At 37.4% G+C, this 14,594-nt stretch overlaps 1 protein-coding gene and 1 long non-coding RNA gene across 14 annotated transcripts in view; one reads left to right on the forward strand and one right to left on the reverse strand.

Moving 5' to 3' along the window:
- The window catches only part of NEK10 (NIMA related kinase 10), a 226,885-nt gene that overhangs the window by 132,199 nt on the left and 80,092 nt on the right, over positions 1 to 14,594 (forward strand). For all 13 annotated transcript variants that reach the window (XR_003141762.3, XM_025461041.3, XM_049100027.1 and 10 more), the window contains 2 exons: positions 1,613 to 1,742; positions 2,284 to 2,354. Coding sequence is in view for 12 of the 13 variants with exons in the window: in XM_025461041.3 (XP_025316826.1) it covers positions 1,613 to 1,742; positions 2,284 to 2,354 (201 nt within the window). In the remaining variant the exon portion in view is untranslated. The remainder of the gene's footprint in view (positions 1 to 1,612; positions 1,743 to 2,283; positions 2,355 to 14,594) is intronic.
- On the reverse strand, positions 954 to 12,965 carry LOC112668646 (uncharacterized). Its single transcript, XR_003141763.1, has 3 exons — positions 12,842 to 12,965; positions 2,423 to 2,600; positions 954 to 1,117 (listed from the first exon to the last, which is right to left on the reverse strand). It is a non-coding gene; the product is annotated as an uncharacterized LOC112668646 (long non-coding RNA).

Raw genomic sequence — 14,594 nt, forward strand, 5'->3', positions numbered from 1 at the left:
ATGGAAGAATGGTCTGAGGGGAAATGGGTAGAACATTCATAGCATCTTCTTCATGAGCTTTTGGAAATATGAAACAAATCCTCTGAGTTCTCCTCTGATTTCTCCATAGATTATACCTGAGAAACTTGCCTGTGGGAACAAAGGAGATTTTTTTTTTCTGTTGAGGGTATTACATCTTGTTAAGGCATTTTTTAAATGTGAACAGTTGACCAGGTAACAACAGGAGACACTTTGTATGCAGTTAGAACCAGCAGAGTTCATTCATTTACATATTATTGAACTCAAAAATACCAAATATGAAAATGCTGAAAGACCTAGAAATCATACTTTCCTCTACAAGCACATAATGTAAACCCAAAGTGAGGAATTAAATTCTTCATAATCTCACAAAAATAGCAACTCGTTGATTATTCTTAATAGTCAACATTGATTTATATTGTTCTAGTATCAATTTATGAGTTTCTTTATACCCTAATCCACCATCAAAGTTAACTCTTAATCCCTACTCTTTTTATGTAGAGGGCTGAGCATAATCTTAAATGCATATCATTGTACTGAGTTGCTAACTACATAATTTAGGATGTGTGGGTATTAAGTACTTTCAACTCTTTGAGGAGTTTCATTCTACAAATATGATAGAGGAACTTCTATTATTCCAAAATATCCAGGGGAAGTGCGCTCCCCTCCACATTAAAAAAATGTCAAACTCATAAACTCTCACAGCTTAACTTTTTTAAAGACTGACAGCATCTATGTCCAGATTTGAAGTGCAATTTCAGAAGATATGAACATGATGGATATCGTCATTTTCTGCAACATATTTAAATATGATCTTTTTCCTACTTTATAGCCTAGAGTTGAGTAGCAAAGGGAGGGGGCTTAACAGTCAGTTTCCCATAATAATACCGCATAACAAATCACAAAACTTTCAGTGGAGTTCAACAATAAGCATTTATTGTCAGACTCACAGGTCTGGGTTTTCTGGGCAAGTTCTCCTTCAGGCTGTAGGTTTATGCAATGTTTGGGTTAGAGCTGCTCCATGTATCTTATGCTGGTCCTAGGCTGGTGGGACAGCAGCCACTGCGATGTGTTCTTTTTTGGTAATGAACAGAATCTCCTAGAAGGACAAATGAAAGCACTCAGTATTTGTTAAAACAAATTCTCTGGCCTGGTTCACTGTTATTTCCATTTAACATTGGCCAAAGCAACACAAAACAAAATCGAGTCAGGGGTGGGTAACAAATACTGCCCCCCAAGAGACCATTGTAAGAATGAGTTCTGCAAAATCTCCAAAACAGTAGAGAACTGAGGCCAACAGTTCCATCTACCGTAGACAGGTGATTGTCTCTGGAAATAAAAACTTTCTTGCATACTTAATAGGCAATATTTATATGGTTCATTGATACTTAGTGCTTAAAATGGAATTGTTTGATTGTGCTTCTGAGTCTGGGAGAATTCAAAGATACTTTTTAATATGTTTATCTGAATTAGTGATAAAGAGTTTCAATTCTTTTTTTCTCATATCTCCAACTATTGCTTGAAAATTGGACTCTTTCTGTGCTGATTTATTCTCCCTTTTTCAGTATCTATTAACATCCTTATTTTAATTCAGCCCTGAGGTACTGAAGAGTGAACCGTACGGGGAGAAAGCTGATGTCTGGGCAGCAGGCTGCATTCTTTATCAGATGGCAACTCTGAATCCTCCCTTCTACAGCACCAACATGCTCTCCCTGGCTACAAAAGTAAGCAGTGTTGGGAGACAAAAGGGTCCTGTGTTGCTAAAAATGCCATTCTTTTTCTTCCTAAATAGAACATTTGTGATTTTTATAAAATTATCAATTAAAAGCAGGCACATTGTTTTACGGGCCACATGATCTAGTTCATTTTTCCCCCTTTCTTCTAAATATACGTCATGTGCTATGGCACATTTCCCCCTATAATTGTCTTCATTTATCATAGAAAATTATACAAATAAATATATCAAATTACTTTTGGTCTTTTATTTTTAATTGTGGTTTGGACTGCCTACAATCGGCACATTAAATTATCCTACGCATCATTTATTATGAATCTGAGGCTAACTTTAACTCAGCTTGAAGCATACAATCTGTGCTCAAGAATTGTTTAATTGATGTTAATTTTTTATTTGTTGGGATGTTTTTCTTTCTGATTAAAATTTGTGCGTGGCTATAATGCTTATTGAGTAGCTCTCATATTGTGGCCAAGTATTGTACATATTAATGGCCTCCTTATGTCCATCACACTAATCTGTCTATTTTGCAGATAGTGGAGGCAGTATATGAACCAGTGCCAGAAGGCATCTACTCTGAGAAAGTGACAGATACCATCAGCAGGTAATTATTCTCACAATTTCAAACCTATGGGGATGATCAAGAAATATCTCACGTCTCTACAGATTTACCATGTAAATATTCATGAAGAGGAAGGGCTCCCAAATAATCCAAACCTAGAAAAATATTTGTGCATCATCAGTAATGATGACCATCTGGAAGCCACTGAAGTGTCCAAGAGGAAGTAGTATATGTACTTGAAATATTATGCAACCATTAGAATGATTATTCAGAAGGCTTTGTAACAACCTGTAAAACAAATATGATATGAAGCTAAGTAAAACAAACAGGATGTAAAGCTGTTTGTAACTCTGATAAAAACTGTAAATATATGCATGGATGTGGGAAAAGGCTAGTCAAAGACATGGGAAACTGAGAAAGGCCATGTTAAATTGCAAGTAATTTTTCATTTTTATTTTTAAATTGGTAATGTTATGTGGCATAATAATTTTTCAAAGGAAGTCAGAAAGAGGTGCTCCAGCCACTAATATAGTAGTAGTTTAAGGAAAATCATTTCCTGTGCATTTGCAAAGTTCTGACCTCACAGGGATTGTCCCAGCTCTCTACCAGGACATGACAGATCTTTGTCCTTGCTTTTCCCTTTTCTGGACTTGTCTTCTCTTTGATACGTGCATGGCACAGCCCCCCCCCCCCCACTTCCCTTGTGTCTCTGCTGTTATTTCCCATCACTGGGGAGTCTGCTCCTGATGCCCCCACAGCCAATCCACATTCTGCCTCCTTTTCTGGCTTTATAAAGCTTGCAGCACCCATGTGCTGACATGTTAGATACGTGTGTGTGTATGTGTGTGTGTGTGTGTGTGTGTGTGTGTGTGTGCATATTTGTTTATTTATTGCCTGTGTCGTCCCCACCAGAAGGAAAAATTTACAAGAGCAAGAGTTTTTCTGGTCTGTTTCATAGCTCTTCAGTGGCCAGAACAGTGTCTGGGACAAGATTGTCCCTTAACAAATATTGGTTGTGTGAATAAATGACTTGTTTTCTGACTCATTGTTATTTCTATACCAACGTATGCTCCTAAGTTGGCTCAAGATTACTTCCCTGCCCCATTGAGCTGAATCAAATCCTCATTATTATTACAGAAATCTCAGAATCACCCCAGATAGAATATTTATCCATTCTTGGGCCCAATTCCTTTTAAACTTGGCTTTGTATCTATCCTGGCACTTAGCATTACCTCTGATGAAATGCAAGAGATGTATTCCCTTCAGTTTCTCCTCCCATCCCACCATTTTGCATTAATTTCTCCTCACAGTTAGTAGGGTTATATCTTGAATCTTTCCTTGTTGAGCACAATGCTGTCCTACAGTTCTAAGGGGCCCAGGCCCAGCCGGGGCTGTTTCACTAACTGTAGACTCTGAACAAACATTTAACCATTCTTTCTGTATCTCTGTTCCCTCATTCAGTAAGAAGGGGACTGTAATATACTAACCTCATCAAGCTGGTATGATAATTATACAAAGTAACTATGAAAATCACTTAGCATAGAGCTTGGTGAATGGCAAATCTTAAGCAATATGGGCAATTATCATTGTTAATATTATAGGAAATGAACTGAAACCCTTTTCTGAGTAATCTGAATTCTGTATATATTAGGTTGTGCCCTGTTGCTAATGAATCCAGACAAATGTATTTAAATTGCTCATCTCTACAATTTGATCCTCTTCTCTACTATTTGTTTTCTAGAAAGTGCCTTAAAAATTCAAGAGGTCTCCAGAGATGTCAAGACAAAAATACCAGATTTACTCATTTAATTTCTCCTTTTCATAGGTATTTGAGTGCCACAAAGAGCAGGGGAGAGGTGGTACAGAGGAAATGTACAGACACATTATTCTCATTTTGTGACACTGGGTAAACAGGACCATAATTTGCTTCTGACAGGCTCCTTGGATATTGGTATCCATGTGTCTTGGGGCTAACAATTAGTGGAGGAGTCAGGTACCAACACTATATGGAAACGTTAAGAACATCAATAGGTTCTAGAATAAGCTGGATTTTAATCCCTACTCTTCCACCCATGCCCTTTTCTCATCTGTGATGTACAACTAGCAATAGTAACTACTCATGGGCTTGTTCTGAAGATTAAATAACATGATGCTTGCAGTGCTTTTAGCACAGTACCTAGCACTGGTGAACCCTCAATAAAATTCGATATTGTTATTAATAATAGCATTACTATTTTTAGAATTAAGTATATACAGATGCAATGAAACCCCGGGACACCTGCACCCCGATGTTTATAGCAGCAATGTCCACAATAGCCAAATTGTGGGAGGAGCCTCGGCGTCCATCGAAAGATGAATGGATAAAGAAGATGTGGTCTATGTATACAATGGAATATTCCTCAGCCATTAGAAATGACAAATACCCACCATTTGGTTCGATGTGGATGGAACTGGAGGGTATTATGCTGAGTGAAATAAGTCAATCGGAGAAGGACAAACATTATATGGTCTCATTCATTTAGGGAATATAAAAAATAGTGAAAGGGAATAAAGGGGAAAGGAGAAAAATGAGTGGGAAATATCAGAAAGGGAGACAGAACATGAGAGACTCCTAACTCTGGGAAACAAACTAGGGGTGGTGGAAGGGGAGATGGGCGGGGGTTGGGGGTGACTGAGTGACGGGCACTGAGGGGGACACTTGATGGGATGAGCGCTGGGTGTTATTCTATATGTTGGCAAATTGAACACTAATAAAAAATAAATTTATTAAAAAAGGAATTAAGTATATAAAACAAATTATGATAAATTTTATGCAGAATGGTAAAGGGAGCAATGAGAGATTCCAGAAGGATTTGGTCTACTCTAAGCACTTTTAGAAGTTTCTATGAAGAAAGAACATGTAATCTGAGACCTGAACAATCACTAATTATAGTATACAGAATGGATTTCTATTTCATAGAGGAATGGAAAGAAATTGGAGATGTAGTGTGTTAAGTCAGGAAGACAATAGCCAAAGGCCTGGGGAAGCTAATAGGGGCCAGATTGGCTAGGTTTGATAGGCCACATTGAGGGTTTTTTTTTTTTTTTCACATTGAGGGTTTTGAATCTTTGTCTCCAGCACTGAGGAGAAAACTTAAGGTTATTTATAGGTGAGATATAGTGAAAATTTCTTCTGTAGCAAAGATCATGCTGGCTGCCCTGTGGGGAATAGATAGCAGGGAATGGGGGGAGGGGGGAACCAGATCCAGCTCTCTACTAGGACATGATGGTGACTTTGACTGGAGCGGTCATGGTGTTGATGGAGGGAAGTGGTGTTGTTTTCATAGTGGCTGGGAAGTTGAGTCAACAAGTTTGGGAGTACAAGCATGAAAATGAAATGATACTGAAACTATGAAAACAACTGGGTTTATTCTATGGAACTTCAGAAAGTGGAGCCAAGACCATGGAGTGGAGTTCTGAGAAGGCCCAGGTCAGTTTGCCATTAGGAGTGTGTGTCAGGGGGATCCCTGGGTGGCTCAGCGGTTTAGCACCTGCCTTTGGCCCAGGGCGTGATCCTGGAGTCCCGGGATCAAGTCCTGCGTCGGGCTCCCTGCATGGAGCCTGCTTCTCCACCCTCCTGTGTCTCTGCCTCTCTCTCTCTCTCTCTCTCTCTCATAAATAAATAAATCAATCTTAAAAAAAAAAAAAAAAAAGAAGTGTGTGTCAGAATTAAGACATATCCACAGTGAGGCAGGCTACTGTGTGGGTAGTGAGTTTCCTGTCACCAGAATGTTTAAGAGGATGAATGATCACTATTAGGGGACTCTGGATTATTTGTAAGGGTACTTTTTAAAAAGATTTTATGTATTTGAGAGAGCCCAAAAGAGCAATCATGAATGGGGTTGCGGAGGGGCGGAGGGGGAGAGGCAAACAGGTTTCCCTGCTGAGTAGGGAGCCAGATGTGGGGCTCCATCCCAGAACCCTGGGATCATGACCTGAGCCAAAGGCAGATTCTTAATGGATTGAGCCACCTAGGCGCCCCTGTAAGGATACTTTTAATTCAAAATACTAAGATGCCATAATAAGTAAGAACTGATAATTTAATTTTCATTTTATAATGATTATACATTAAGATGACTGTGCATTCTGTAGCAGATGTGGCTTTCACTTAAGGTTATTCAGGACTCATTATCTGGGTTCAATCCCAGAGTTTTACCTTTAGAAAATTTGACACGAAACCAAATTCAGTCATGAATTTTATGCAATTACATATTTAATTTGCTTTGGATTTTTAATCTTTAAAAATGAAGTTCCAAAGAATAAGGAAGCAAATTCAATTTTCTATTTTCTTAGTTTCCTGTTTTGTTTTTTTGGTTTTTTTTTTTTTTTTTTTTTTTTTTTCAGAAAATCGATGTGAGGAATACATAAAGGCAAAAGTGGTCTTAATGATAATTTATGACTCAGCAAATCATCAGGCTCAGAACTGATCGTGAATAACGTGATAGAGCCTTTGAAATACAAGGCAACTGTTGATGCACAAATTCACTAGACTCATTCTTAATTTCACACTTGGTGTTTCCAATTACATGTTCTTGCTTTTTCCATCTTCTCATTTTCTCCTTCTACATCCTGTCTTGGGGGTAGAGCTCATGCAATTGTGTCTCATGTACAGTATCTTTCTTTGTTTCTTGTTTGTTCATGTAGTGTACAAGCACATTTTATCACTGGAACTTTTCTTTCCTAGCAGACTTTTACACTGGAAGAGTAACTTAGCAACTCTGAAGAGTTTGGAGCAGAAAATAAATCCATTTTGTTGCTCTGCCCAGTACCAGAGTTACTATTTTTACCTTCCTGTACACTGTTCAGAGATTATTGTCTGTTTACTTTTTAAAAAGGAACATTTCCTTTTATGCACAAAATCTTCTAATTGCCTTACATTTCTCTATCTGAGCCTGGTTGCAGAAGCTGTCTGGTGCTTTGTTTCAGAGGCGGTCATGATGACTAGCATGGTTAATGCTTTCAGCTAGTTCTAAGGATCTTTACATTTTTCACCCTACCTTCAACTCTTTGGTTTTCTCTTTTTAAAAAATTTTCCCCAAAGTAAATTTGACATGTTACATTTTATGATTTTATGGTATACAGTGTATCACTTTGATATACATATATATTTTAAAATGATTGCCATTGAAGCAATATTTATCACATAATTATATTACAATATCATTGACATATATTCATTATTCAGTGCAGATCTCTATGGCTTATTTATGACTTATTACAAGTTTGTACCCTTAGACACCTTCATTCTTATCCTCCACATTCCTCATGTCCTGGTAACTACCATTATTTTCTATTTTTTTTTATAGGTTTGATTTTTCTAGATTCCATATAAGTGGTATCATACAATATTTGTCTTTCTCTGACTTATGTTACCTAGCATAATATGCTCAAGTTCCATCTATGTTATCAAAAGTGGGAGTATATCTTCCTTTCTCATAGCTGGATAGTATCCCATTATATATATGTACCACTTCTTTTTTATTCATTCATATGATGATGGGCATTTGGGTTTCTGTATCTTGGCTATTGTGAATAATGCTGTGATAACATGGAAGTACAGGTAATCTCATTGAAATTCTGTTTTCTTTGCTTTGGAGTATATTCCCAGAAGTAGAATTGCTGGGTCATATGGTAGATCTATTTTTTAATTTTTTAAAAAGATTTTATTTATTTATTCATGAAAGAGAGAGAGAGAGAGAGAGAGAGGCAGAGACACAGGCAGAGGGAGAACCAGGCTCCATGCAAGGGAGCCCGACTTGGGACTGGATCCCAGGTCTCCAGGATCATGCCCTGGGCTGAAGGCGGCAATAAACCACTGAGCCACCTGGGCTGCCCCTATTTTTTAATTTTTTAAAGGAATCTCCATATTGTTTCTTATAGTGGTTGGACCAATTTGCATTCTCACCAACAATGTGTAAGTGTTCCTTTTTCACCAAATCCTTATGAATAATATTTGTTATGTCTTTTCCTTTTGATGATAGCTATCCTAACAGGTACAAGGTTCATTGTGGTTTTTATTTGTATCTTCTTTGTTTTTTTTAAGATCTTATTTACTTGAGAGAGAGAGAGCAAAAAAGTGCACTAGAGGGACAGGGAGAGAGAAACTGAAGCAGGCTCCACGCAGAGTGCAGAGCCCAACACAGGGCTTGATCTCACGACCCTGAGATCATGACCTGAGCCAAAACCAAGAGCCATCTACTTCACCAATAGCAACCCAGGTGCCCTTGTTTGCATCTTCTTGATGATTAGTGATGTTGAGCATCTTTTTACGTCCCTATTGGCCATTTTGATGTCCTCTTTGGAAAAATATCTATTTAGGGGGAACCTCGGGTGGCTCAGCAGTTTAGTGCCGCCTTCAGCCCAGGGCGTGATCCTGGAGACCCAGGATCGAGTCCCACATCGGGCTCCCTGCACGGAGCCTGCTTCTCCCTCTGCCTGTGTCTCTGCCTCTTTCTCTCTGTGTGTCTCTCATGAATAAATAAATAAAATCTTTAAAAAAATCTATTTAGTTCAGCCCATTTTTAATCAGATTATTTGAGTGTTGTGTTTAGTTCTTTATATACTTTAGATAATAATCCCTGTCTGATCTGTGATTTGTAAAATTTTTCTCTGCTCTCTAACCTGCTGCTTCATTTTGTGAACTGAGTAGCAGAGAGCTGTGCAGAAACTTTTGCATTTGATGTAGTTCCATTTGTTGTTTCTTGCTTTTGTTGTTTGTGCTTTTGACATCACATTAAAAAAATCATTGTGAAGGCCAATATCAAGGAGCTTCTTCCTTTCCTTTCTTCTAAGAGTTTTATGCTATCGGATATTATGTTTAAGTCTCTGAAGATTTTTTTTTTTTTAAGATTTATTTATTTATTCATGATAGACATAGAGAGAGAGAAAGAGGCAGAGACACAGGAGGAGGGAGAAGCAGGCTCCATGCACCGGGAGCCTGACGTGGGATTCGATCCCGGGTCTCCAGGATCGCGCCCTGGGCCAAAGGCAGGCGCCAAACCGCTGCGCCACCCAGGGATCCCAAGTCTCTGAAGATTTTGAATTATTTTTGTGGGTGATATGAGAGAGGGGTCATTTTCTCTATTCTGCATATATTTCTTCAATTTTCCCAGCATCATATGTTGAAGAGACTATCTTTCCCCCAGTGGGTGTTCTTGGCTCCGTTGTCAAATATTCATTGACTGTGTATGCTGGGATTTAGTTTAGTTTAGTTTAGTTTTGTTTTTTGGATTTAGTTTTAAGCTCTCTATATTCTTTCATTGGTCTATGGATCTATTTTTGTGCCAGTACCATAGTGTTTTTATTAGTATGGTTTTGTGGTATAATTTAAAATCAGGAAGTATGATCCCTCCAGCTTTATTCTTTTTTTCTCAGGATTGCTTTGGCTATTTAGAGCCTTTAGTGGTTCCACATACATTTAGGACTGTTTCTTCTATTTCTGTGAAGAATGCCTTTGGTATTTTTATGGGAATTGCATTGAATCTGTAGATGGCTTGGGTGGTATGGCCATTTTCACAATATTTATTCCTCTGAAACTTGAATACAAAATGTCTTTCCATTTGCATCTTCTTCAGTTTCTTTCAGCAAAGTCTTATAGTTTTTGTTGTATAGACCCAAGGCAATGCTGGTTTTGTAAAATGAGTTTGAGAAGTGTACCCTTCTCAATATTTTGGAAGAGTCTTAAGAGGATTGCCATTAATTCTTCCTTAAATGTGTGATAGAATTTACCAGTGAAGCTGTCTGGCCTTGGAGTTTCCGGTGTTGAGAGTTTTACTGACTCAGTCTCTTGAGTCATTATTGGTGTGTTCAGATTTTCTATTTTCCTGATTCAGTTTTGGTAGGTTGTGTGTTTCTAGAAATGTATCCATTTCTTATCTATATGTCTGTAGTATCAGCTGTGATGTCTCTTTTTTCATTTCTAAATTTATTTGAGCCTTCTCTCTTTTTTTTTCTTGGCCTAACAAAGATTTGCCCATTTTGTTTGTTTTATTGAAGCAGCAGCTTTTAGTTTCGTTGATTTTTTCTATTGTTTTCCCGGACTCTACTTAATTTACACTCTGATTGTTACTATTTCCTGCCTTCTGCTAATTTTGTGTTTAATTGTTTCTCTCTTTCTAGTTCCTTGAGGTACAAAGTTAGATTTTTTTATTTGAGATCTTTCTAATTTCTTAATATATGCGTTTAGTGCTATAGACTTGCTTCTTTTTTGGGGGGCGGGGACTTGCTTCTTAGGATGGTTTTTGGGCATCCCACAAAATTTGATATGTTGCATTTTCATTTTCATTTGTTTTGGATAATTTTTTATTTCCCTATTGATTTCTTCTTTGACGCGTAGGTTATTTAGTGTTGTGTTATTGAGTTTACACGTATTGTAAAATCTACTCACATTTCTCCTGTTGATTTCTAATTTCATGTTATTGTAGAGAAGATAGTTGGTATGTCAGGTCTTTTTAAATTTGTTGAAATTAGTTTTGTGAGCTCTCATATGATCTGTTCTGGAAAATTTTCCATTTGTGCTTGAGAAAAATGTGTATTGTGCCGCTATTAGGTAGAATGTTCTATATGTCTCAGCTAAGTTGTTTTAAAGTATGGTTTAATTTCAATGTTTCCTTATTGATTTTTTTGTCTGGATGATCTATCCATTGCTAATAATGGGGTGTTGAAGTCCTGTACTATTATTGTATTGACTATTTATTTCTCTTTTAAGATCTGTTAATATTTGCTTAATATATTTCAATGCCGAGAGGTTGGGAGAATACATATTTATTATTGTTATATCTTCTTAGTGTATTGACCCCTTTATCATTATATAATGATCTTCTTTGTTTCATTACATTTTTGGCTTAAAATCCGCTTTGTCTGATGTAAGTATAGTTATATCTGCTTTCTTTTGGTTACTGTTTGCTCAAAGTATTCTCTTCTACTCTTTCACTTTGAATCTGTGTGTTTGTCTTTGGAGGTGAGGTGAGTCTCCTGATGGCAAATATGGTCCTTTTTAAAAAAAAATTATTTAGCCAGTTCATGCCTTCTGATTGAGTTCATCCATTTACATTTAGAGTGGTGAAGACTTACTACTACCATTTTGTCTGATTTTCTGGTTGTTTTATGTCTCTATTGTTTCTTTATCTTTGTGTTTCTTTTTTTTTTTTTTTTTTTAAAGATTTTATTTATTTATTCATGAGAGAGAGAGGCAGAGACACAGGCAAAGAGAAAAGCAGGCTCCATGCAGGGAGGCCGATGCGGGACTGGATCCTGGGACTCCAGGATCACACTCTCGGCCGAAGGCAGGTGCTCAACTGCTGAGCCACCCAGGGATCCCCCTTCTTTGTGTTTCTATTTACCTTTTTAGATTGGTGGTTTTCCATGATAATCTGCTCACTTTCCCCTTTTTTACAATTTTGTATCTTTGCTCTAGATTTTTGTTTTGTGGTTACCATGAGGTTTTTATAAAGTGTCTCATAAATAAATAGTCCATTTTATGCTGATAACAACTTACCTTCATTTGTCTATACAGGGTCTATCATTTTCCTCTCCGTCTTTTTATATTTTTTTGTCACAGATTATCCCTTTTTAACGCTATGTGTTTATTACCAAATTGTAATCACTCTAGTTTTTTTAAAATGATTTTCGCCTTTAGCCTTTATGTTATAGTTGTTTAACACCTTATTCTAAAATAGAGTTAGAATTTTGTGATTCTATTTATCACTTTACTTGAATTTTTGTGTACTTTTATCTTTTGTTTAAGGTAGAAGATCTCCTTTCAACATTTCTTGTAAGGTAGGCCTACTGGTGGTGAACTTTTTTAGCTTTTGTTTGAGAAAGCTTTTATTTCTCCTTCTTGCCTGAAGGATAACATTGCTGAAGGACAGAGTTTTCTTGGCTGATGATTTTTGTTTCAATACTTTGAATACATAATTCCTCTCTCTTCTGGCCTGTAGATTTTCTGCTGAGGAATCTGCTGATAGTCTAACAGGAGTTACTTTGTAGATTAGTTTCTTTTTCCCTGGCTGCCCTTAAGATTCTTTCTTTTGACAGCTTCACTCTAATGTGTCTTGAAGTTTTTTCACATTGATATGATAAGGTGATCTATTAGCTTCATGGACTTGTTTGTCTAGTCCTTTCCCCAGCTTCGGGAAGTTCTCAGCTATTATTTCTTTAAATAATCCCTCTGCCACCTTCCTCTTCTCTTGTCCTTGTAGTATACTCATTATTCTCATTGGCTCTTCTAATGGAATCTAATAGCTTTTATAGGGTTTCTTCACTTCAAAAAAAATTTTTTTTAGATTTTATTTATTTATTCATGAGAGACACACACACACACACACACACACAGAGGCAGAGACACAGGCAGAAGGAGAAGCAGGCTCCATACAGGGAACCCGATGTGGGACCCAATCCTGAGACTCCAGGTAGATGCTTAATCACTGAGCTACCCAGATGTCCCATTTTTAAAAAATATTTTTAAATATAGAAGCTCTTTTCTCCTCTACCTGAAACATTTCCAGATTCCTGTCTTCCAGATCACTTATTCTCTCTTCTGTCTTATTTGCTGTACTTCTAGTGCTTTGTGGTGCAGTCTTTAATTGATTGAGTTCTTGAACCCCAGAATGTCTGTTTGGTTCTTTTTTTAGAATTTCAGTCTCCTTCTGTTCTGACACTGAACCCTTGCTTCCATCACTTCCATGACCCTCCGTCTAATCCACACTCAGATGTATGGATGTATAGATCTGTATGATGTATAGATCTCTCACCACATAGAGATGTATAGATCTCCCGAGCATCGTGTTTTGGTATGCAGAGGAAACCCTATTGGGTTACGGATGTCCTACTAGTTATAAATTGAAGGAGAGAGACAAAGGGAACAACTCACACCACTGTAATGCTCAACTGTTTGTTTCTTAAAACACAAAATGAATATAATCAGATCCCTCTAATTCTGTCTGGTCTCAGAGCAGATTGAGGACAAAGTGGGTGGGATGAGTAGAACAAAGAACAACCTAGATTTTTTTCTAGAAAATGATTTTATGTCTATTTGATTAGAGAATCATTGAAGCATTTGTTCACTCTTAAGAATTTCTCTGAAATATCTAAGCAGAGATGTATTTTAGAGAATCGAGGCTAAATTGGAACTTCTGGTAAGTGATGTTCCAGGAAGTTTAAAAGTTTGTGGCCAAATATTTGGGATATATATTTGGGACTGGTAAATTCTTAGATGTTAGCTCTAAGTTCATTCATTTGTTCATTCATTCATTCATTCATTCATTCACTCATTCATCTGCTGAGTACCTACCAGAACCCAGATTCCATTTTTACATGCTGAGGATCATGGCGAAGGTGACACGTCTGTCCTCTCAAGAAGTTTCCAAGTTTCTAGTGGTGAAATGGATCATTACAATATAATATTATGGTCATTTAAGGACTTAAATATAATGAGAATATACAAAAAGGGGATGAGAAATCATTTGAGGGTGATCCAAGAAGTCTTCCTAATGGTGACTTTGAAAAGAGTGGGGTTTTTGGCAAGCAGATAGGGATGGGATCTGGAAAGGGGCAGATACCATTGACAAAAAAAAATTCAAGCAGAAGGAATAAAATGAGCAAGGAAATGGTGTAAGAGAGCCATGAGTTATATGAGAAAGGACAGATAGGAGTGGCTGTGAACTGGAGGAGGAGAAGGCAGGGATGACACTGTGGGGGAAAATAAGGGCCAGTTCCAGAGGGGGCTTGTATATAATGCTGGAAATATCAGTTTTGTTCTATTGGACCATGAGGGTTTATTGAGAAATTCTGAACAGAGACGTGATGTAGTCAAATATAGGAATATTATTCTGTGGCAGTTTACAGTATGGCCAGAGGTAGACAAGCAATGAGTATCATTTAGGAGACTCAATAGTCCAAGAAAGCAATGATCAAATAGGCTAATAGTGGTGGGATTAGAGGGGAGGAATATGGATTCAATAAATATTTAGTAGAGAGAAGCCACAGAATTTTGTGTTGGTTAAATGTGGGACGGAATGGAGGACCAATAAAAGTGTGCATTTTCCTTTCAACATAGTGAGCGTTTATAATGTGCCAGCACTTTACACAGCTGATCACCATACCAGCTTGATGAGGTAGATATTGTAATTAACCTGTTTTACAGATAGGCCACTTGAAACTGAAACTAAATCATGCCCAAGATGAATTAATAAAGGGTGAGCTGGGATTTAACTACACCAATCTGACCTGGAGGCTACCTTCCTA

Source organism: Canis lupus, chromosome 23, assembly GCF_003254725.2.
Source record: "Canis lupus dingo isolate Sandy chromosome 23, ASM325472v2, whole genome shotgun sequence".
NCBI classification, from domain to species: Eukaryota; Metazoa; Chordata; class Mammalia; order Carnivora; family Canidae; genus Canis; species Canis lupus.